Source organism: Gopherus flavomarginatus, chromosome 7 (assembly GCF_025201925.1).
Source record: "Gopherus flavomarginatus isolate rGopFla2 chromosome 7, rGopFla2.mat.asm, whole genome shotgun sequence".
Taxonomy (NCBI): Eukaryota; Metazoa; Chordata; order Testudines; family Testudinidae; genus Gopherus; species Gopherus flavomarginatus.
The window spans coordinates 3,095,572-3,120,590 of NC_066623.1; the positions used below are offsets into that span (position 1 = coordinate 3,095,572).

Sequence of the window (25,019 nt, forward strand, 5' to 3'; positions counted from 1 at the left end):
GACAATGAGGCTTGACTCGTCACCTTTACCCACCTTTCCAATTGTAAAATACATATATAATTTGTATAGCTGCTTTCCTTTCCCCTCTAAACCAGGTTGTTGGGGTTTTTTTTACCTGCATGGTCTTTTTATTTGATTCGGTTTTTTGAGCATCTAGCAAGCTGCTTTTTCATGATTTGCAGGAATCAATCACATTTTATTTTCCGATTAAATTCTCCCTCCCAGCTGATTTGGCTCATAACAGTTCTTTGGCTTTCTGAAGTCTTTTCATTGAATAATTATTGTCGGACGCCCCTCCTCCACCCCACCCCCAGCCCTTAGTTTCCCACAACTGTGAAAAATTAAACAGATACAAATAATTTTTAAGAACGTTGAAAAATACCTCGATATTATCTGTGAACGTTATTTTCAAAAATATATTAAAAAATCGAGTTGTGCCAAGCCTAGTCCATGGGAGGACTCCGGGGCCACTGGGGGGAGAGGTGTGCTCTGAGGGGGCCCCGACGCTGCAGCTCCCCAGCACTGTCTGCAGACACCCCACCGCCTGCCCTCTGAGGACACTACACCCCCCAAGGAGACAGGCTACCCTTCCCAGAATAACTTGCGAGGAACTCCCGAAGTTCTTCCGATTACCTCACGAGGACTACAACTCCCAGCAAGCTTCGCGGGGCAAAGAGGCATACCTCCCCCAGCATGCCTTGCGAGGGCTAAGGCCGAGAGCGGCTGTGAACGCTCCCCGCCCGGGAGTGGACTACAAGTCCCAGCAGGCCTTGCGGGCACGTGCCGTCAGCTTCCGGAGGCTGGGCCGGGCCGGGCCGCGCCGCGTCCGTGGGTGCCGTTGAGCTGTGGGGTGAGGAGGCGGCGAGCCGAGGCGGGTCTGGCCGGTCGGTGCCTCGGCGGCGGGGGCCTGGGGAGCGGCGAGCGGGGCTCCGGGCGGCGGCGGAGGAGGGGACTTTGGCCGCGGAGCGCTCTGTGCCACCGCCGCCATGCTCAATATGTGGAAAGTCCGGGAGCTGGTGGACAAGGCGTGAGTATTATGGGGTGTCGGGGTCCTGGCCTGCGGCCGCGCGCTTACCCCCCACTAGGCCCTTCCTGCCCTCCAACATGGCCGCTGCCCCGCCCCCCGGTGAGCTGGCGGGCGCCCCCCGCCCCTCGTGTCAAGCTATGTCCTCGTGCTGCCCTCACGCCTACTTCAGCTGACTCCCCCGTTATGGCTTCTGACCCCATACCTCGTGACAGCCTCTTCTACCTCACTACCCCCCGTGTGTCCCGTCATGGCTGCTGCCCCCCCCCCCCGTGTGTCCCGTCATGGCTGCTGCCCCCCCCCCCCGTGTGTCCCGTCATGGCTGCTGCCCCCCCCCCCCCCGTGTGTCCCGTCATGGCTGCTGCCCCCCCCCCCCCGTGTGTCCCGTCATGGCTGCTGCCCCCCCCCCCCGTGTGTCCCGTCATGGCTGCTGCCCCCCCCCCCCGTGTGTCCCGTCATGGCTGCTGCCCCCCCCCCCCGTGTGTCCCGTCATGGCTGCTGCCCCCCCCCCCCCGTGTGTCCCGTCATGGCTGCTGCCCCCCCCCCCCGTGTGTCCCGTCATGGCTGCTGCCCCCCCCCCCCGTGTGTCCCGTCATGGCTGCTGCCCCCCCCCCCCGTGTGTCCCGTCATGGCTGCTGCCCCCCCCCCCCGTGTGTCCCGTCATGGCTGCTGCCCCCCCCCCCGTGTGTCCCGTCATGGCTGCTGCCCCCCTCACAGCCTTATCTGCCCCCCCCCGTGTGTCCCGTCATGGCTGCTGCCCCCCCAACCTCATCTGCCTCCCCCCCGTGTGCCCCGTCATGGCTGCTGCCCCCCTCACAGCCTTATCTGCCCCCCACCCCGTGTGTCCCGTCATGGCTGCTGCCCCCCTCACAGCCTTATCTGCCCCCCACCCCGTGTGTCCCGTCATGGCTGCTGCCCCCCTCACAGCCTTATCTGCCCCCCACCCCGTGTGTCCCGTCATGGCTGCTGCCCCTCTCACAGCCTTATCTGCCCCCCACCCCGTGTGTCCCGTCATGGCTGCTGCCCCCCCAACCTCATCTGCCCCCCCCGTGTGTCCCGTCATGGCTGCTGCCCCCCTCACAGCCTTATCTGCCCCCCACCCCGTGTGTCCCGTCATGGCTGCTGCCCCCCTCACAGCCTCATCTTCCCCCCCCCCCCGTGTGCCCCGTCATGGCTGCTGTCCCTCTCACAGCCTCATCTGCTCCCCCCCCGTGTGTCCCGTCATGGCTGCTGCCCCCCCAACCTCATCTGCCCCCCCCCGTGTGTCCCGTCATGGCTGCTGCCCCTCTCACAGCCTTATCTGCCCCCCCCCGTGTGTCCCGTCATGGCTGCTGCCCCTCTCACAGCCTTATCTGCTCCCCCCCGTGTGTCCCGTCATGGCTGCTGCCCCCCCAACCTCATCTGCCTCCCCCCCGTGTGTCCCGTCATGGCTGCTGCCCCCCCAACCTCATCTGCCTCCCCCCCGTGTGCCCCGTCATGGCTGCTGCCCCCCTCACAGCCTTATCTGCCCCCCACCCCGTGTGTCCCGTCATGGCTGCTGCCCCCCTCACAGCCTTATCTGCCCCCCACCCCGTGTGTCCCGTCATGGCTGCTGCCCCCCTCACAGCCTTATCTGCCCCCCACCCCGTGTGTCCCGTCATGGCTGCTGCCCCTCTCACAGCCTTATCTGCCCCCCACCCCGTGTGTCCCGTCATGGCTGCTGCCTCCCCCAACCTCATGGCCCCCCCCGTGTGTCCCGTCATGGCTGCTGCCCCTCTCACAGCCTCATTTTCCCCCCCCCCGTGTGTCCCGTCATGGCTGCTGACCCCCCCCCCCGTGTGTCCCGTCATGGCTGCTGTCCCTCTCACAGCCTCATCTGCCCCCCCCCGTGTGTCCCGTCATGGCTGCTGTCCCTCTCACAGCCTCATCTGCCCCCCCCCGTGTGTCCCGTCATGGTTGCTGCCCCTCTCACAGCCTCATCTGCCGCACCCCCCCACCCCCCCGTGTGTCCCGTCATGGTTGCTGCCCCTCTCACAGCCTCATCTGCTGCACCCCCCCCACCCCCCCCCCCCCGTGTGTCCCGTCATGGTTGCTGCCCCTCTCACAGCCTCATCTGCTGCACCCCCCCACCCCCCCCGTGTGTCCCGTCATGGCTGCTGCCCCTCTCACAGCCTCATCTGCCCCCCCCATGTGTCCCGTTATGGCTTCTGCCCCTCTCACAGCCTCATCTGCCCTCTCCCCCCCCCCCCCATGTCCTGTCTTGGCTCTTGTCCCTCTTACAGCTCTCATCATGTGTACTGGAAGAAATCCTCAGAATACTTGCAAAGGTTCATCCCCTCTTCTCTCAAGTTTTTTGCCACCCCCCGAATGCACATACTGCACCTTATCGCTACTGTGGATATAACTGACTCTCAACTGCTTGGCCAGAGGTGGAGTGAGTGGGGAAAAGGAAATCCGGGAAACAAAATGCTCCTTTTGTGAGGACCTTAGTTAAAAAGAAAAATAAAAAAATCCAGATAGTTGAGGGCATTTCTACACTACAAAATGAAGCTGGTTTAAGTTACATCGACGTACAGCCACTACAGTAGTTAAATTGGTTTTGCATGTCCACACTATGGTCCTTGTGTCATGTTCTCACAGGGAGTCCTTGCAGTGATTTAACTGTCAGTATGGGGCAGTGTGGGATGGCTTCTGACAGGCAGCAAGAGTTAATGTAGGCAACGCTGTGTCTACACTGATGCTGTGTCGACCTGATTACATTGACCTGAGTGGTATGTCTCTTCTGGAGGTGGAATTAAGTTGATATAGTAGGTGAGTTATGTTGGTGGGAGCTACATTTTCATGTAGATGCTTACAGAATTAGGTTGATGTAAGCTGCCTTAGGGCAGCCTAACATGTAGACTCAGGTATTTGCATAGTTACATGCTGCACATGAGAAATTCTGTCCCTAGTACGGCTGCCTTGGTTACTATCATCATGACCATCACCTTTGTCTCGTTTTGAAGAATGTAGCACGACATGAGTTATCACTTAGTGTGTTTCTCTGCCATTCCTTATTTGTTGTGTTGGAGAAAAGGCTGAGAATTTCACCCAAAATGTGTCTGCATCAGAGAATGCAGTTTTTATTTAATGGTAAACTTGTTGCAACTTTGTATGATCTATCAGCTTCAGTACAGGAGTAACTGGATGAAATTCTATAGCCTGTGCTGTACAGGAGGTTAGACTATGTGATCTAATAGTCACTTATGACCTTAAAATTTAAAAATCTGCTTCAAAACATGAGACTCTTATTTGATTTAATCTTCAGTTACTCTAGTTTGTCTGAACAGTTTTTAACCATCCTGCTTTAGAAACAGCCAGCTGAAGAGGAACAGCAGCTTCATATTGACACTGGTTAAGTATTCATTTTGCTTCCTGGTGCACCCTAACTCAGTACACAACTGAGACTTTTCTAGGACAGGAAACAAAGTTGACATTTAAAAAATGCAGGGTGTCAGACTTTTTCTGAGGAAGTTGTTTACCTTTTCTCTGCTGAGCCTCCTTTTTATGACAGTAATTGACTCTTGTCAAAGGCGGACACTAGTTTTGATAGATAGAAAAAGTGGTATGTCAGGTTTTGTTGCCTTTAGTTTCTAGTGTTCCTGTGCCAATCTTGAATTCCAGGTTTTAAAAGGACGTTGTCAGGGAGTTCAGACACAGATTAGTTTTTGTTTGCATAGGTTTTGTTATAAACAAATATACATACACACTTACTTTACTAAACATTAATATAGACTTTCTTTACATTTAAAAATTGAATGTTTCATTTAATTTTTAGTATTTCTTTTAAACTCCAACATTGCAATGTGCCAAATGAATTTCAGAAAGTGAAACTTTTTCAACCTTAGTGAAATGCAGAAATAGTTCAAAAGGTGAAAAATAAATGATTTTAAAATACTTTTCGGTTTTAGTGATCTAATATTACCCATGTGAGGAAGCTGGTCTTCTGCAAATTACTTTTAACTTGAAAGCATTGTTGTTGCAGTAGCATCCAAAACCCTCAGCCATGATCAAGACTCTATTGTGCTAGGTGCTGTATAGAATAAGTCTTGTGTTTTACATCCATAGATCTTCAAGTACTTTACAAAGAAGGATAAGTATCATTATCCTCCTCTAGATGGGGAAGGAAGCTGAGATATTTAGTGAAAGAGCTGGGAATAGAACTCAATCTCCTTATTCATGTCTAGTGCCATATCCACTGGCTTTGACAATTATAGTAGCTTCTCCACTCTCTTTAATTATTAAAAATCAGTCATTCAGAAAACCCTCTTTCTACAGTGTTGAATTTTAAGAAGAGTAACACTTTCTTCCTCTGAAGAGGGAGAATGGGATTTAAATAAGGAAGTGGCTTGAAATGTGTGCAAGTAACTTGAAAACACAGTTCTGGAAACTTTGATTTGAAGGCTTTTGCTTACTTTATCTCCTAGACCTTGGTTCTACATAAAGCTGATTTTGGCCTATTTACTGTTATAACTTACTGATCTATTATAATTTCATACAAAAGGTTTGTGTTGGAAATAGCTTGATAACAAAAAAAGGCTTCCATTCAATCATTTATGTCTATTCTTTGGGTTGTGATCCACACCACGATGACCTGTGTCCTTCACTTTGGCTTTTGCTGGCTTAGAGATCTCCTTGATCAGTCATATCAGATGTCAAACTGGAGAACCACTTCTAGACTTTCTAGGCTCTCATTCTCTAAAAAAGACATTGTGGAGTTAGTAATCATTTGTTTTTAAGTTACTACTATTACGACTTTTTTTTTATTTTGTTGTTGTTAACATCTGCATGTGCTAGATGAATTCCAGAAGAGGTATAAAACATGTTCTCTGCCCAGAGAGTTTATAATCTGAGACTAGACTGGGCATGACAAGAGATGACAGAATAGTTGTTTAGATTATGAAAAGTGTAAATAAAGATCCTAGTTTATAATTAACATTTTAAGGTGTTTACTTTATGTGCTTCCCTCAGTTTAGACAGAAACTAGACAACTCAGTTTTACTTTTTGATTTACCTGCACTAGCATCACTTTGCAGTAGTATCTAGATGTCCAAAACGAGATCAACTTCCCATTGTGCGAGGCATGTTTATACATATAACAAAAACTTGGTCCTGTCCTTAGAGAACTTCCATTCCAAGGCATTGATCCTGCAGTTTGTTAATGTGGGTAGATCCTTGTGCCCACACATAACCCCATTCACTTGGCTCCATGTTGGTGCAGGGACCCATGCATAATAAATTGCTGATTGGGACCCAGGTGGTGGTGGTTGCTGCAAACCAAACACTACAGAGGAATATTTAAATCCAAACAAAATTTTTCTTGATTACTTCAGTTTCATGAAAATATTTTTATTTTAACTGAAGTTTTGTGAGATTTTTATGTTGAATAAAATTGTAATTTTTTATTTTAATTACCTGATCATATCCCTTTTAAATTTTGGGAAGACGCTATGCCAGTTTCCACTGTGTGACCTGAGTATTTTTAGCTATTAATATAACCTTTTAGTAGTCTTCACACTTTTTTCTTGTTAAATTTATGGGTTTGAGTAGTTGTACATGAATAATAATTTCATGCCTTGTCTTTACTGGCCAGTTGAAAATAGTTTTGGGCCTAAACCAAATGGATAATGTAGGTTTGTTGCTATACATATGGAAGGGATTTTGTACCTTTAATTTTATCGCTGCTGTCTTTAATTTAGCATATTTTTCACAGAGATGTTCAGAAGTAATTTAAAACATAGGCTACTAAATATCACAGTCTGTACAAGTATTCCTCAAATGTGTGGTATTAGTATGAGGAACTGTCTGTCTGCATAGCTTAATACTGCTTGCAGGCCTCTGACTTGAATTTTCTCATCTTTTTTGTAATAAATTGCCATTTTTTAGTTGTTGTTAACTTGTAAGTAAATTAACATTGGAACAGATTAAACCTTTGATTCTGTGAGTTTGTCATTTGGAAGTTAGTTTATTTTTTTAAAAACTAGGTAATATTTTAAACAAAACTATAAACTCTTTGACTGCAGCCCTACTGCATTGAGCTGTCATCTTGTTCACTGTCCTACCACCAAACAGGGTTGATTCTGCTCAGTATTTAAATGGCAGAGCTCTCTTCTTCCTGCCCAAGAAAAATCTAGGGTGTTGCATGATGTGATCTTGATGATTCAGGTGGCACCCTCCCCTCTGAGTCATTGCTGAACCAGTGCCCTGGCAGAATGTTATGGAGGGCTGTGCTGCCAGAAACTTAGGTCAAGGTCTACTGTAGTAGTGCATTGCCAGTATAGCTGTGCTGTTATACTGTTCAAGCCTAGTGTAGAGGCAGCTGATACCAGCAAATCAGTGCTTTTGTTGGCCTTGTTTGTTTAAGCCCAACCCCTACAAGTAAAATCACCTATGCCATCAAAAGCACAATTTTGTTCATATAATTGTGTCTACAATAGGGGTTTTTGCCAGCATAGCTATTTCAGTCAAGTCACACCTGATCACACCCATGACAGAAGTTTGTAGTGGGAACCTGGCCGTGGTCTGTTGGGTGAAACATACATTTTAGACCTTGATGTTGGCACGTTTTAACTATGGGGACTGAATATTTTGTAATTATGTATCTTGCAATTTCCTTTTTTCAGTTTTGTTTTGTGCAATGCTTCATATTCTTTAAAAGGTTTTTCCAGGGAAGCTTATAAAAGAAAGTTTAAAACAAGACAGTCCAACCCCTTCACCCTCCCCCGTTATTAATCTAACACAAACTAGAAGTCACCAAATGAAATTAATAGCAGCAGGTTTAAAACAAACAGGAAGTATTTCTTCACACAACACATAGTCAACCTGTGGGACTCTTTGCCAGAGGATGTTGTGAAACCAAGACTATGAAAGAGTTCAAAACAGAACTAGATAAATTCATGGAGGATAGGCCCATCAATGGCTGTTAGCCAGAGTGGACAGGGATGGTGTTCCTAGCCTCTGTTTGCACGAAGCTGGGAATGAGTGACACGGGGTGGATCACTTGATTCCTTGTTCTGTTCATTCCTTCTGGGGCACCTGGCATTGGCCACTGTTGGAAGACAGGCTACTGGGCTAGATGGACCTTTGGTCTGACCCAGTCTGGCTGTTCCTATGTTCTTAAGATCCTTTGGTACTTTTCAAAGGAATGGAAATGTTAGCTCTAGTATCCTTGCCAAATTCTAATTTAGGTACCAGTAATTGTACGTATGTTACGACTACCTGAATCCCTCTTCTGCTTTCAGTTGGATGCAGTATTCTTAATTTACTGTCCTGAATGAATTATTTGCATATTGTTGCTATGCCCTGTTTAAACAACAAATGTGTTTTTCCCTGAAGTGGCTGCATTTAAAGTAGTGTGGACACGATTCCTATGTGTTTGTGTTTCTGTAGTTTGCAAAACAGTTTAGGATCCGGTAGGAGAATAGAAGCTGATGCATAAATATAACATGTCATTGTAACTTTGTGTATTGTCTAAGAAGCTCCCATCACAGGCTTTTAGAACACATTGATAACTTGTTTCCTCCATCCTACTTACAATAGGTCCAAGGTTGACACACAACAATCAGATCTCAATCTGTTGACTTTATAGCCAGGGGTTTCACTTTCTGCAGCGTTTCATTATTTTGCTTCTCCAAGCTTCTGTTATCTCCTGAATGCCTGTGGCTTCTGGAGTGAGAAATGAATTGATAATAGTACAAAATGTTAGACAAGCTGATATTTTATCAATTTAAAAATTAACATTCTCCTACAAGGAGAAAGTAATCTTGAAATAAGAGGTTTGGACTATCTAAAACCAGGAATGGCCCAGACAAAGTAGGTGTCACGCTGAAAAATATGAATGTAATGAGCATGGGATGATCCAAAAGTTTTCAGACTGTTTTCATTTGGGTTACAGTTTAGATGTATGAGTTAACAGTACAGAAGATTGGTAGCCAGATGATTGGTCACTACTCTGCTTGTGTTTTGAAGATACTTGGACATACAGATTGATTAAAGCGGTGAGGGAGATCTTGAATTCTGAATTCCCTGCCCTTGTATAGATCTCTTCCTTCCCCTCCCCCCCCCCCCCCCCCCGGGTTCTGATCCTGTAGTTACATAATCAGTCTCGGAGGACATCATAGAATTGCTTTGGAGCTTTCATAGTTGAAACTTGACCATACCCCTCCCCAGAGTGAATATGTCACCTACACAACACTTCAACATGCCACCTCGCTGTTGGATGTAGAGGTAAATGCATATATATAGCTCTACTCCCATGTGACAGTGCATAGTTCCATATCAGTGTAGGTTCTACGTCAAGTGGGATATTTATGGAAACATATTTCACTATTACTGTCCTGCCAAATATATGCATTTAGGTAACTTCTGTGTTTTGATATGCAGAGCAAGTGTGTATGTCCCAGTTTGCGCTAGTATTAAGTGCTCAGCTCTGTACGTGAGACAGTGGTAATGAAGGATAGTACTCTGGAGTCCCTGGTGCCTAGTTGAATGTGCTTGTGTATCAGCCCAAGTTAAGTTTGCACCATGTTGAGTGATTAAATAATATTGCCTATCAATAGTTTACTCTACAGTTATATGGCTTATATTTCACTTCCAATTCCCTGTTGCTTGTATTTTTTTGCTGATATTTGACCAAGATGTCAGTAAGGCCTTACTTACTATTACCCCACTGTGTGATTTAAATCACCTCACTTAACTACTTTCAGCAATTTTTCCTTATGTCTGTAATTGTTGAGCTTGTTTACAGGCAGTTTTCTTTTTGGTTTATGGATTTATCCACCCAGAGTATGCAGCCCTTCCATGACTAAGTTATTGCTCATTGGCTTAGTAATTGCCAGTATTATGGTAAATGATCTATCACATGATCTATCCAGCTGAAGGGTAAATAACAGTCTAGTACTTATCTACTGCTGTCTGACCTTTCTGTAAACTCCCCTCTAGCTCCAGGGTCATTTCATTTTACCTTATATTTAAGATTTATTTTGTTCTGCATAAGTAAGATCTCTAGAGCAAGGACCATTTTGATCACTGTATGTAAGGGACAGTTAACCCTCACTGCATGAGTTATCCTTCCATTGCTGCTTTATGAAACCTCCTGGTGATAACTGCTTTAACAGTGAGCATTTTGTATCCTTATTACAAGCAAGGCGATTGTTACTGTCTCTGTCCTTGTATGTACTTTTCCTCTCTGCTCTTACCAGTCCTTCTGAGAGAGAGAAGAGGAATGTAGTGTTGGGATTGAGAAGAAAAATCATTGTGAAGCTATATGATGCATACAAGCACAGAGTGTAACTGTGTCTGCTAAGCACGGTTGTCACAGGCAGTATCGTTCCCAAAGCCCTTGTTTCTTGTGGGGCTGGATGAACAGCTTAGTAACAAAAAGAGAACAGTTCCAGCTTAATTTCAAGTAGTCACTACCTACTCGTCTGACTTTCTAAATGAATCCCTCTAGTTACTAGTGCATGTAATTTAATATTACAATATAAACTACTTATTTTTGAACGACCATAAATTCTGCATCTCTTTGCCCATTTGCTATTTTTGTGGCAAAGCATATTTTCTCCATCCAAAATGTACCAGTAAATTATTGCCCAGAAAATAAGGTAGATCAAAGAAAGTGAAGCAATATTTTTAATGGAAGATAAGTGGGTGTAGTAATATACACACAAATATATACATGTATTACACAAAGTAGATTGGAGTGCAGGACACTTGGTTTACATGAATACCCAAAAAATTGAGTAAATCATGGTAATCATTAGAACAGATGAATTATTTTTTTCCCTCTACAGGGAAGCTGTATTTCACCCTTTTGGTGTGGTTTTGTTTTGCTAAATTACTCTGATTCCTCAGTTTCCACGAAGCACAATGTAGCAGTGGAATCTGCCCTCTGCCAACTTGGAAAGTAAATAAACCCATATGCTTCTGGGCAAAAGCCTATACAACCTCTGCTGAGGTAAGGAAGAATTGTCTGCTGGCAAGTTATTCCATAATTGCCTATTACAGGGTTTCTTAAAACTTTCATTTGAAGCATCTGTCCGTTATACGGGTATTGGACTTGGCTGCACCTCAGTTGGATCCAGTATGGCAATTTCTATGGCTTAAGATCTTGAAATACCTGACCTTCAATATTAATGAGATCTTATGGTTCATATAGACAAGTGAAGGTAGCTCTGATTGCCTGGTATTGATAAGGGTGGTTAGGATGGCTTGAAGAAATTACTTTCTAAAATGTGTCACTTTGTCCCTTAACTTACTGCTGTACCTTGTGTGCATTAGTAGGCATTGTACCACTGATGATTTGTAACCTTTTGTACTAAGACCTGCAGTACGTAATTGCATTTACTGGGTAACGTCATTCTGTGGTGTTAGAATGTTCAGCCGGTGGAGCGATCTAATTGGGCACATGATTTTAAATTAAAAAGGCAATTGCAATCAGGAAGACTTTGGGAAGCTTGTGTATCATAACTCATCCACTCAAGCTTTATTCCTGTGATGGCTTGATCTTAGAGCTCCTTAATTATTATTTATTTGTGTTTCTATAGTTCCTCGGAGCCTAGTTATGGAACAGGACCCAATTTGGTTGAAACTCTTACCCTTGTATGGAGTGTAAATATACAACACTTAGAACCAAGATGAGCACTACATGTACTGTATACTAATCTTAGTTCAAGTGCCTGATCTGAGCATCTTTAAATTGCTCTTCAGACATGAACTAACTTTGATAGCTCTCTAGTAGCTTAGCCTTGCTTCCATTTCATAGCTAAGGGAAGTCAGGCAGAGGTGAAGTGCCTTGCCCAGCACTCCGCTGTGTGAGTGCAGCAGAACCAGGATTAAAACTCAGATGTGCTTTACTTCCAGTTCTGTACTATTTCCTCCAGATAATGCTGCCTACCACAGTGCATTATAAAATCGTGTGGTATACGCATGCTTTCTTCCCAAAGCCTAATTTCTATCCATTGTGTACATTTCTAATCAGGATTGCCGCTTTCCAAGTTATCTATACATAAACATCGCAGCTGTCACTGAATAATTTGAATTCCAAAGGAAGAATCCTGCACTCAGATTCTATATATGCACCTTCTAATTTCAGCTTCTAACTAAACTATGCAGCAGCTGCTTTTTTTTTCTCCCCATGTGTGGTAGCATAGACTGCCATGATCTGTTTTAGTGGAAACCTTAAAGCGGGGACCATTGGTGCCTGGCTTTCTCTTCCCCTTGGGTGAACAGTGAGCACATTTACAGGGTTTAGAGGTAGAGCTGGCTGATGGCCATTTTCTCTTCCTCATTTTCTGGAAACAGCATGATGAGGCAGATGCAAAAAATTATGAATCCCTCTGAATTCCTCCTAACTGGAATAGCTTTGCTTCGTTGTAAGATTTGCTTTACGGCAATGTTAGGAAAGAAGAGAGATCCTCTTGGATGAGTAGTTGTATGCATCACTGACAGGTGACTGGGATATCGGATTTAGTGATGGCTCCATGTCAGAACTCGGTAATAAAAACAAGAGATTTCCTTGATTGTAAGATGGTACTTTCCTACCCCGACAAATCAGGAGGGTGAGCCTGCCTTTGTTTTCTCAGTCCATCTTTAAATAAAAGGAATAGTTGAATGGCTGAAAGCATTAAGAAAGGAGTGCTCAGTTGTAAATTAGTTGTGACTGAAAGCATGATGATAGTGCTGTCCCTATTTCACAGCCAAAAATATCAATGTGCATTTCTGTTTTCATATGTCACTTTAAAAAGCAGCCTTTGTATGCTTGAGATTTAAATCTTTCTGTTTAATTAGTTTTGATTGTTCTCCTGTTTCAACATTGGAAAATGGTTTACAAAATAGAAAAACAGAATAAAAATATTGATTAGCTCTAACCTCCAGTGTATAAAGTGTAAAGCGACACTTTGAAAATAGAGATGTTTTCAAAGAAGAGAAAGCTGCTACTTTTTTCTGAGCAACCATGTTAAAGGCATCTGGTCAATCACTTTTACTAAAAAAACAAACAGCCTTCTTCCCCCAAAACCTCATAACTTGTTGAACAATGTAATATAAAATCTAGTTACCAATAACGAAGACATAAATAGCAGACCACCATTTTTTCCTCGATGCACATGCATGGCTCCAGTTGTTTGTGACAGTTATGTACATGTATCAGTGGGAGAATAAAACCTACACTTCAGCTATGGGGCCTCTTGAACTCAAACTACTTCTTCAAGTAGTGTCCCTATGGGTGTTCTACTTCAGGTGCGCATGCACCTCTTGAGCCCTTGATTGGAGATTTCGAGCTAGCATTTGGCCTGCACATGTCTCCTGTACTTACTCGTGGCAAACCCTGAGGCTATATAGAGGTGCGAAGCCGCCCTCCGGTTCTTCTCTACAGTCTGAGATAGAACACTACAGCATACGCAGCCTTCTGGTTTTTTCTTGCAGTTAGATAGTTGTAAGTAAGGGCTGGTCTTCACTACAGAGGAGATCAACACTGATGCAGTTGATGCTGCTGGTGTCGATTTAGCAGGTCTAGTGAAGACCCTCTAAATTGACGGCAGAGCGCTCTCCGGTCGACTCAGATCTGATATCTCCAGCTCCCCGAGAAGAGTAAAGTAAGTTGACCAGTGAGCATCTCCCGTCGATAAAACTCAGACTTAGTCATGGAATACACCCTGCAAGCCATGGTATATACCATGGAATACATCCCAGGTCAGGAGCCTCCCTCCACCCCGCCCCCCCCGGTACATCTGTTCCCGAACAAATCCAGTGCCCCATCAATCTCAGGGCATGGTTCCCCTGAGAAAGGAAAGTCTGTGAAACCCACTGGGAAGACTCCCAGAAAGAGGACCACAGACTCTCACTCTAAGGTGCCTGCTCCAAAAAAGACCACATCCCTGGTGAAGTCCTTGGTTGCTGAAGGTAGCATTGAGTCTGAGGACTCTCTCCAGTACCAGCAGACCTGTGAAGACCCGCAGCTCCGAGGAGAGGATGCATGGCTCCAATAGGGCACCGATGCCCTCCACCAGTAAGAACAAGCACAGAGAACCGTTGAGTTCTGCCTGAAGCATCTTACTCAGCTATTGGTGCCGACACATTCCTCAATCCAGCCATCGGTATTGATGCAGGCAACTTAGTTAAGAGTACCTATGCAAGTGGTACCCTCAGTACCAAGCAAGCAATGGCATCTGATATCTGCAATGCCTGCAGTATGCCCATCATCATCAATGCTGTTGGGAGTTCCTATACCTGAAGCACCTCTCAGTGTTGGAAGAACCAGAGTCCTCACTGTTGACAGGCACTGAATGTCTCTCGTTACTGAGACCTCTGTCTCTGAGCAGCCATTACATGCCCAGGGTTCTCCTCCATCGACAGTTGCTGCGCAACCTCCCCCATGGGAGGATGTGCAGGAAGAGGATTCTCAGAAAGTCTCCTTGGTTTCAGTGAGGGGTTCTCCTACATAACCTTTTGGGAATCTGCCTTTAGCTAGCCACAGGGAGGACCTTGCAGGTGACCAAGGATGGTGGAACCAGCTTTGCATGCACCTCTGCATCTTGGCAGACCCCATAATGGCTGTATTGGGACCTGTGGGCTGCCTGTTGGCAGCAATTTAACAGACCACACGTGCTATACCTCAGGGAAACCAGGGTTTCACGTCCTGCCCCTTACCGATCCCCCCCCACCACAGATGGAAACTTTCAAAAAACAGGAAGCTAGGGCAAATGAAGAAGTCACCCCTGAGACTCCAATTTCATCAGCACCGGATGAGACGGTTATGCCTCCACCACCTTCCGTGGCTGATGACTTCGGCAGATTCAGGACTTCATTAGAAGAGTAGCAGATACTCTGCAGATCCGGCTGGAGGAGTTTAAGGATCCTCAAAACAATCTGCTGGATATTTTGCAGTTGGCAGCACCCTTCAGAGTGAATCTACCTGTTAATGAGGCTCTCCTAGACCTGACTAAGATGATGTGGCAAATGCCTGCCATTATTCCACCAGTGTGCATACTAATGTGTTCAACTCTCTCATTGGTCTACCTCCATCTTTCTTGCAGCATCTCTCTCATCTTCCTGACATCGCAGTCATGGGTATTCACAGGAAATGGATAAAGATAGAGGAGATGTATATTAGTAGTTTTGGGTGAGGGCTTTGACTTCCCAGCTTAAACTGGAATAAATGGATATTGTTTAGCTAAACTCCTTCACATTTGAGAATGTGCTCCTTAGACAGATATGGAAGTGCGTCTGGGACTACAAAGGTCACTCAAATGAAGAAGTCCAACAATTTCTTTAAAGACTAATTTTATTTCTCCCTGTTCATACCCTGTTTCTGAAGACTACAGCCGAATTATTGAATGAGTATCTTCTTTTAGGGAGATAGTCATTTTGGAATTTTGCCTCAGTGTCCTCAAGTGGGACTGTAGTAAGTTTAAAGAAAGCAATCCGAATAACTAGGTTTCAATTAATCTACTTTCAACTGATTAAGTTATTTACTTTGATATTTCCCAGACTAGGCAATCACTGTGGGTATGTCTATGCTGCAACTGAGAGGTGTGATTCCCAGCCCAGATAGACTCTCATAAGCTCAGTTTGAGCTAGCACACAAAAAATCACCATGTGGCCTTTGCACCATAGGCTAGCCACCTGAGCTTAGACCCAGGGGGTTGAGGAGCCTTGGACTCAGGTGGCTAGCCCAAACTGCCATCAGTGCCAGCTAGTGTAAGTCTGTCTACCCACTCTAGGAATCCCTCCCCAGCCATAGTGTAGACATAACCTTTGAGATCTGCAAGTACAATGGAGACATTCATGATAGAATAATTCCATCAATAAGCCTAAGTGAAGCCTGTGTAAAAACGCATGCTAAAAGTTTTGAGGAATTTTGCGACCTCAAAAGGGACTCTCCTACTCTGTCCCCGAAGGGCAAGGATTATAAAGATGGGATAGTACAGAAATATTTAATGTCTCGATTGTGACGAAGTGGTTTTTGGTCTCTAGAAGAATTGCTCTTAATAATGTTTTAGGACAGTTGTGCATGTCCCAATGATTACAACTTTAGACTTGGCCACACTTTCTTAGGGTTGCATCCTCCTCCTCACGTGTCACTACTTCAGACTCCTGACTTGTTGTTTACCTGATGTTTGTTTGCATTTTCATCCCAGTCAATCTTTTGGGGTTGAACATTCCATTATTTCTGTTTTATCTTGGGCACCTCTGCTAATTTCTGAAGACAGCAGCAAACTGAAGTAGATGATCACACATTTGGCAACTACAATTTGATTTAGCAGCTGTGCAGATAGCCACATATGAGAGACTTTCAACTCCATTTCTAAGCTAATGTAATTGTGATAGAAGCACTGGAGGGATGTACTTTAATTATTCTTGTTTTAGGGTTGATGAATCATTAACAACCAGTACTTTGTGTAGAATAGTATTTTTAAATAGATAAGTAAATCTGTTTGGACATGGATCAGATTGTAATTAGGTTCCAGTTAGTGTGATACCAGGTCACTGTAGAGCAGTGGTCCCCAACCTTTTTGTGGCCAGTAGCACAACCATGTTTTCAGAAGAGTGTGGCGGCGCCAACAATTTTTCAAGGCTTATTTTGTATTTGTACATTAAATAATACGAAAAACATCATATTTAATATAACATAATATATGAATGAAGAGAGAAGCTGCAAGGACAGAGAACACTGGCACCTGGCCTGCAGCCCCAGAGTTATCTGTCCCCGGCAAGCGCAGGGCTGCAGCTTCTCTCTGACTTACGCCAAGGCCCCGCACCTGCCAGGGATCGAGAACACGGGCGTGCACAGCCTGCAGCCCCGGAGTTCTCTGTCCCCATCAGGTGCCGGGCCGCAACTTCTCTCCCCTGCTGGGCACTAGGTGGGTGCACATAAATGCCCCGGCAGGCGCCATGGCGCCTGCGGGCACCACGTTGGGGACCACTGCTGTAGAGTGTGTCTGTGTTTTAAGGAAGATTTTTTTTTTAAATGTTGTCACACTGCTCATAAAGTGCATTCTATATCATCCTCACCAGTTTGATATAGACTGCATATTTATTGTGTAGCAGAAAATAGCTGGCCCATCTGGGGTACAATTAGAAATGTTAAAATGACAGGATTAGTTAGAATTTCTCAAACCTCTTAAAATAAAATGCAGCCTCATTAATCTGCAGCAGTGATAAGACGACCAATTGTGGATTAGGGAACACGCTCCTCTCCTTGTCTGCCCTATCCCTGCCCTCAAAACAGCATCTGATATTAGCCTCATTTGTCACTTGAGAGTGCCACCTGACATGCACAACGTAGGATTTCTTGTCTTTTAAGTGGGACTGGGGGGGAGTACTGTGGAAGACTGGCAAGGGACAGGAAGCGTTTGGGGGGCTTTGTTCTATAGAGGTTCTAAAACTTCTTAAAATATTCAAATTAATTTTGGAATGAATTTGACACTGTCAAAATCTCCTCTTAAATGGGGATCTCACTGAAGTTGGTAGAAGTTTCATGTGCATCTCTGAAGCATGAAAGAAAGCTGTAATTTTCCTGATGCTTTCTAGTCACCATATGATGATACAAAGTAAGGCTGATATAATCTGCTTTCCAGTTAAGCCTTTAAAATACTAAACATTCAGGCTGTTGCATGGTAAATTCAGTAATCTTTTTGGTGACGTCATAATATAGTTTTACTTGCAATAACTTGGAAACTTAGAAATCCAAAACTTTCTAATTGGAATCTGGGTTCTCTCAGCCTTATTTTCCATCATTAAACTGTCAAAATAACAGAATTCTTTTGGTTAATTATGCAAAATAATATAAATATATTATAACAATTTACTTTGTGCAATTGCAATGATCAGATTATAGTACAGTAGAACAGAGTTAGGAACTGACGGGTCAACCACACACCTCATTTGGAACCTGAAGTACACAATCAGACAGCGCAGCAGCAGAAACCAAACAAACTAACGCCAAAAAACCCCAAATACTGTACAGTAATACTGGGAGTTTAGAAACATAAACTACTAAAAAAAAAAAAGGAAATTTTAATTTTTTTTTGACAAGGTAGGGAAACTTTCTGTGCTTGTTTCATTTAAATTAAGATAGTTAAAAGCAATATTTTTTCTTCTGCATAGTAAAGTTTCAAATCTGTATTAAGTTAATGGTCAGTTGTAAACTTTTGAAAGAACAACCATAATGTCTTGTTCAGAGTTATGAACATTTCAGAGTTATGAATAACCTCCATTCCTGAGGTGTTCATTCCCCTGAGGGTTCTACTGTATGTACGAATCTTCACATTAAAACATTTAAATAATTTTTCACTAGGATACAATATAAAAACAAAAATTAAAGTTTGTTTCATCTCAGATTATCCTCTTTTGATTGTACTTGCAAGCAGAAACTAGAAACTGGGGCTATGATGCAAATGAAACCTCCTTGTTGTCTTTTGTGGATTTAATTATTTGATCTGCTAGTGGAACCATTTTAACAAATGATACCTCCGAAGGAGAGGAAACTTCATGTTGTCCTTCTATATAAGCATTTAAAAGAACTTTGTACGTAATATTGGCAGTCAAGTTTTGCAATACAAAAGAATATTTGTCTTCAGTGATCACTATAAGGTATTTGTATTGTATTTTTTAGCTCGTCTCAGTTAAGTTCTCTCCCTACCCCCCCCAAAAAAAAAAAAGTTTAAATAGATACTGACCTATATATAGATATCTCTTATCCTGGATGTTCCATTGTGACAATTTTATTTGTATGCAATTTGTCTGGCAAAGTTTAGTGTGCACCAATGGATGTGGACTGTAGCCATTAATACAAGATCGTCTGGCTTGTTACATCTTATGAAATAACTTTATCCAACTCTTTATAAAATAAAAGGATTTGTAGGTTGTGACTCTGCTTCATTGAAAGCTTAAAGGCAAACAGAAGTACTGAGCTAATTGAGTATATTGGGAACTGGTGACTGCATCTTTTGTTATCCTTAATTGGCTATTCAGGGAGTGGGAAAGCAAAATTATAGTAATCCATATTCATCAGAGAACAGGGAGAAAAATCTGAAACAGCAGAAGATTGGGCAGCAGTGGTGTTTTGCTATTCTTTAAAGCTGCTTCTTTTGATTAACTTCAATGGCTCTAGTATGATAAAAGCGTGAAGATTAAAAAAAAATTGTGCTATTGTACATTGGGATGTTCCAGACCATTGGTTTCAAATATATTTAAGATGTATCTGAATTTTGTTCCCAGTATGCAGTTCAAACAATAATGTTTACCTAAGGAGATAAAATTTTGCATGCAGAGATTATTCAGGCTTAGTTTTTGTAATGTGAAAATTCTGTTTTATTTTTCTAAGGGAGAACTTGGATTCAGACAGAGCAAACTGGATTAAAATGTTATGGCCAAGGAATAGATTCTGAAAGTAAGATTATAGTGGAAACAATCTCTGGAATCTTAGGTGCTGCCTTAATACAACACTTAAAGTAAATTAAAGTAGAGTGCTCCTAGAATATCCAGAGGGAAGAGGACAAGAAAATATACTGCCTCCTTACAAAATATATGGAGTTCTTTTTAACTTAGGAAAAGGTTTGTAGTATAACTCATTACATAATATCTCTTCTAGAGAAGAATGAATACATTCCATTCTCAGGAAAACTTGTTTCATTTTAAGTATTTGAGTGTAGCCATGTTAGTTTGTATCCACAAAAACAACAAGGAATCCGTAGGCATCTTAAAGACTAACAGATTTATTTGGGCATAAGCTCAAAAGCTTATGCCCAAATAAATGTTAGTCTTTAAGGTGCCACTGGACTCCTGGTTTCATTTTAGTTTCAGCTGTCTTGGGCTTGATCTACAGTTTTTGTGAAGATTTAACTATTTTGGTTGGGGGCTGGGGGGGTTGACTTTTTAAACCTAAATCATTGGTTCCCAAAGTGTGGGGAACCCTGCCCCAGGGAGGCATGACGGACTGTTTGGGGGTGGGGAGAAAGCACCACCCAGGCCCTCCCTGCCCTCAGCTCTCCGGCAATCCAGCCCCCAGCTGTGTCCCCAGCACCGTGCACGCCTGGTCCTGGCCTGAGCCTTGGCCACTGACGGCAGCTCCTTTCCCGGCCTGAGGCCAACGCTGGGGGCAAGGCCAGGAGCAGAGCTGCAGCTGGCCACAGGCCTGGCTGTTGGCCCCCACTGCAGCCTGGCTGTGGTCTGATCCCACCCCAAGACGTGGCCCCGCTTCCAGAACCACCCCTAGCCGCAGCGTCCTTACCCCTGTTCATATTATACACACACACCCCCAGCTGCAGTTCCATTCCTGGCTCCAAGGGGGACGGGGGGAGGCAAGGTCAGAGGTAAGGGGAGACCACAATCCTCCAAAGTTTGTGGTTCGCTGACCTAAATAGTGAAAGCAATATACCCCCAACTTTGAACTCAAATATACTAGTGGAAAGGTACCTTACGCAGGTGTAACTTATTCTCCTAACGCTGTCAGCACTCTGGGTTTGTACTGTTTTTAACTATACAGGCATAGCTAAAGTGGTACAGTTTTTGTGTTGACAAGCCCTAAGCGTTAGTGCAGACCGGCTTGGGTGTAAATTTTAATACATACCAGTGTGGTGTGAACATGACTGGTGCATTTTAAAAGTTTTCTAATGTATGTTGACATAGTACTGTTTGAAATGGAACTACATCCATGCATGCTAGGGAACTTCTAGCATGCATCGACGGGCCAGTTAGTGCACAGCACACTGGTGTGCACTAGAGTTTGTACCCCAGCTTGTGCATATCAACATGCAGTGTAGACAAGACTGTAGTATGTTGCAGCATAGCCTCTCTGCAGAATGTCTGAGCCAGTGCTGGGGCACTAAAAAATGAGTAGTGATGTTTGAGATTGGAAGAGTACCTGTTGATAGCTCCATCACATAACTAGCCAGCATATTGGCCTGAATGTTGTAAGGAGTTATTAAAAGATGTATGAAGTGGAAAAACTTCAAGTTGTTGAATTGGTCAGCTCTCATTTTATAGATTTTTGCTGACATAAAGAGGTTTTTCAGCAAAATTAGGTGTAATCAGGCTAAAATTAACTAGATCTGGAAGTGAGGCCTCGGAGTATTGCTTTACCATCTGAACTACTATTTCAGCGTCTTCAAAACTCTAGATTACTTGAGCTCAAGAGTTATTTCCTATCCATTTATTATCAGGGTGGAATAGCCTTAGTTTTGGCAATTCTTACATCCCCAGAAAAAGGGAAGCCACTCTGGAAACTGTCTTAAATTTGTGTTTCTGTATCTTCAGCAATGTACTCTTCCTGCTATATGCCAATGGAGTCTAGGAATGAGCTCCATTGATCTAGTCACAGCCAATGCATTCTTGCTTTAGCACAATATAGGGGAAAAATAGTGTCACTTGTTCACTGTATTTATCTGGCATGATTTGCGAGATAAATTTGATAACTTTTTAAAATCAGATTTCAATATTGGTTGTGAAAGGAATGCAGTAGATGTATTACAGCTACATGTGAGTAAAGCCCTTGATATAATACGTGGTTTGGGTATAATCAGTATCTCATGAACTGAAAGCCTGTAAGCGAACACACAGTAGTAAAGAGCAATGTATTGAGAAGGTGCATTGTGAGGATATCATTTTTTGTTAGGTACTCAGGTACTACAGTGGTGGAAGACATAGGAGTCTGTAGATTGAGAATGTTTCCCAGGAAATTAATGTGCTTTGGTGGATTGAAAAGTAGTAGTAGTAATTCAGAGTATGAGGACTTGGATGGAAGGTTTAAGTGTTTAAAAAAAAAAAACCCACAAACTATAACTGTAGATGATGCTTGCAGCATATTGAAAATATGCAAGTTTTATAAACTTGTTTTTAAAATTGACTAAGGGCTTGTTTTAGTTGCAGTGTTGGTTTCACTTCACTTCTCCTGAGTTAGCCTAGCTTGAGTGAGAGCAGTCACACTGCAAAATAACACTGAAACTGCTTTTAAAACAGGCTCCAGAGGTGATCCCAGCAATTACAGGCCAGTAAGCCTGTCTTCAGTACTGGGCAAACTGGTTGAAACTATAGTAAAGAACAAAATTATCAGACAAATAGACGAACCTAATTTGTTGGGGAAGAGTCAACATGGTTTTTGTAAAGGGAAATCATGCCTCACCAATCTACTAGAACTCTCTGAGAGGGTCAACAAGCATGAGGACAAGGGGCATCCAGTGGATATAGTGTACTTAAATTTTCAGAAAGCCTTTGACAAGATCCCTCACCAAAGGCTCTTAAGCAAAGTAAGTGGTCATGGGATAGGAGGGAAGGTCCTCTCATGGATTGGTAACTGGTTAAAAGATAGGAAACAAAGGGTAGGAATAAATGGTCAGTTTTCAGAAAGAAGAGAGGTAAATAGTGGTATTTCCCAGGGGTCTGTACTTGGCCCAGTCCTATTCAACATATTCATAAATGATCTAGAAAAAGGGGTAAACAGTGAGGTGCAAAAATTGCAGATGATTCAAAATTGCTCAAGATAGTTAAGACCCAGGCAGACTGCGAAGAGCTGTAAAAGGATCTGTCAGAACGGGGTGACTGGGCAACAACATGGCAGATGAAATTCAGTGTTGATAAATGCAAAGTAATGCACATTGGAAAACATAATCCCAATTATACATATAAAATGATGGGCTCTAAATTGGCTGTTACCACTGAAGAAAGAGATCTTGGAGTAATTGTGTGTGGATGTTTTCAGAGAACTATCCAATGTGCAATGGCAGTCAAAAAAGCAAACAATGTTGGGAATCATTAAGAAAGGGATAGATAAGACGACAGAAAATATCATATTGTCTATATATGAATCCATGGTACACCCACATCTTAAATACTGTGTGCAGATGTGGTTGCCCCATCTCAAAAAATATGTATTAGAATTGGAAAAGGTTCAGAAAAGGGCAACAAAAATGATTAGCGGTATGGAATGGCTTTCGTATGAGGAGAGATTAATAAGACTGGGACTCTTCAACTTGGAAAAGAGACAGCTAAGAGGGGGATGTGATAGAAGTCTACAAAATCATGACTGGTGGGGAGAAAGCAAATAAGCAAGTGTTTACTCCTTCTCGTAACACAAGAACTAGGAGTCACCAAATGAAATTAATAGGCAGCAGGTTTAAAACAAACTGAAAGTATTTTTTTCACACAGTGCATAGTCAACATGTACAATTCCTTGCCAGAGGATATTGTGAAACCAAGACTATACCTGGGTTCAAAAAAGATCTAGATAAGTGCGTAGAGGATAGGTCCATCAGTGGCTATTAGCCAGGATGGACAGGGATGGTGTCCCAAGCCTCTGTTTTCCACAAGCTGGGAATGGGCGACGGGATGGATCACTTGATGATTAGCTGTTCTGTTCATTCCCTCTGGGGCACCTGGCATTGCTTTCTGTCTGAAGACAGGATACTGGGTTAGATGGATCACTGGTCTGACCCAGTCTGGCCATTCCTATGTTCTTATGACTGTATATGGATTATCAGCACCAGAGTGATTATTGTATTAGCAGCACAGGGTATTACTAGTTCAAGCATCAGCAGCTTTAGTTAGCTGGCCTGCCATGGAGCAAGGGTTAAAGTTAAAACACCACTTCACTCTATATCTTGAGTTTTTTGTGTGTAAACAGGAGTTTATGTAGGGGCAACGCTAGAGTTATACCTTGAGCTAACAGTGCAGTAATGGAAAGCCAATGAATGGGTCTTGTTTGATAAACCTGATCCCTTACAGTGGATGTTTTACAATGTAAGAACTATACTTTGAAGTGTGTACATTCTTCTTTGTATACCCTAGCCCCTTCAACCACTAATTCCTGGATATTTAATCCCAACTTCATTCCTAGATGTAAGGATAGTTCTAGATGTATCTAGAATTCCAGTTTGAATCATTGCACTTCACAGTGTATTTGCTAAGACCAGTTGAAGACTTTCTCTAAGAATTCCTTCTGTTTTGTGGCGTAAGCACTCAATTTCTAATTGTTCAGCTAATACTTTTCAAGCATTTATAGTTTCAAGACCATTCTTTGGCATGCTGTTACTTGTTTGTTGGCAGCATAACCCTGTCACATGCTCGTGATCTCTTTAGAAAGCCATGGTATGATCTGTTATGCCTTACTGGAATACAACCAAGAGAGACCAGTAAATGAACAGTCATTGATATACCAATATCTTCAGTGTTAGTTTTTATTTTTTAAATCAACCAAATTCTTGTGTGGAGTACAACTGCTTTTGTTTTCTAAAAGAATTATCTTAATGTAATTTTTTTAAACAAATTGACTCAGTGCATTAGCTTGTTGATACATCATTTGTTTACAATGCAAAGAATAGTTGACTGTTTCTGCACTTTTTACAAATTTAAAAAGAAAAGTTGCCTTATAGCTATTTTGGAATAATCCTGCACTGAATTCCCCAAATCCTTTCTCTCTATATTGTTAGTAATATGAAGCATAAGGTTCAAGGCATTCAATTCTTTTTTGTTTTTATACAGCTTCTTATAATCCCTAGTGCTGTTGTCTCTCCTTTATACAAAAAAAAAAAAAAAAAAAAAAAGGTGAGTGAGTTGAACCCTGATTGTCCATTTGAAACCATTATTTTTATCACTTGTGTCTCATGGTCTTTCTAGGGTCAAAAACCTGATTCTCTTTGCTGTGTGGAGATTTTTAGGATGTTGAAGATGTTTAGGGCCTGATCCTGCAAGCTGATGTACACGAAGCCTCTTTGTCTTCAGTGGGGCTCTGTGCAGGCCTCAAGGATTCTCTTAGGGTGGGGAGGTTTGAGTCTTAAAATGATAATTTAATAGCATGTAATTATGCTGGAGGAAAATGACATCAGATGTGTTAGACAGTAACACAAATGTAGTCAGCATTTTATAAACGCACTTGAAATTAGTTTTTTTCCTACAAGGACATTACTGTGTAAATGATATAAACACAGCAAGGGGTAAAGAGCTGAGTAGGGGAGTTAAAAACAGTGAAGTGTTGAAGATATGC

The 25,019-nt window shown here is 43.1% G+C and overlaps 1 protein-coding gene across 2 annotated transcripts in view; it reads left to right on the plus strand.

The window, feature by feature from the left end:
- The first annotated feature begins 725 nt into the window (after window positions 1-725).
- CLINT1 (clathrin interactor 1) overlaps window positions 726-25,019 on the plus strand; it is a 77,623-nt gene continuing 53,329 nt past the window's right edge. The window contains exon 1 of one of the 2 annotated variants that reach the window (XM_050961293.1): window positions 726-1,027. In XM_050961293.1, coding sequence (XP_050817250.1) covers window positions 987-1,027 — 41 coding nt within the window. In that variant the 5' untranslated portion in view covers window positions 726-986. The remainder of the gene's footprint in view (window positions 1,028-25,019) is intronic. The other variant, XM_050961292.1, reaches the window with a different exon arrangement.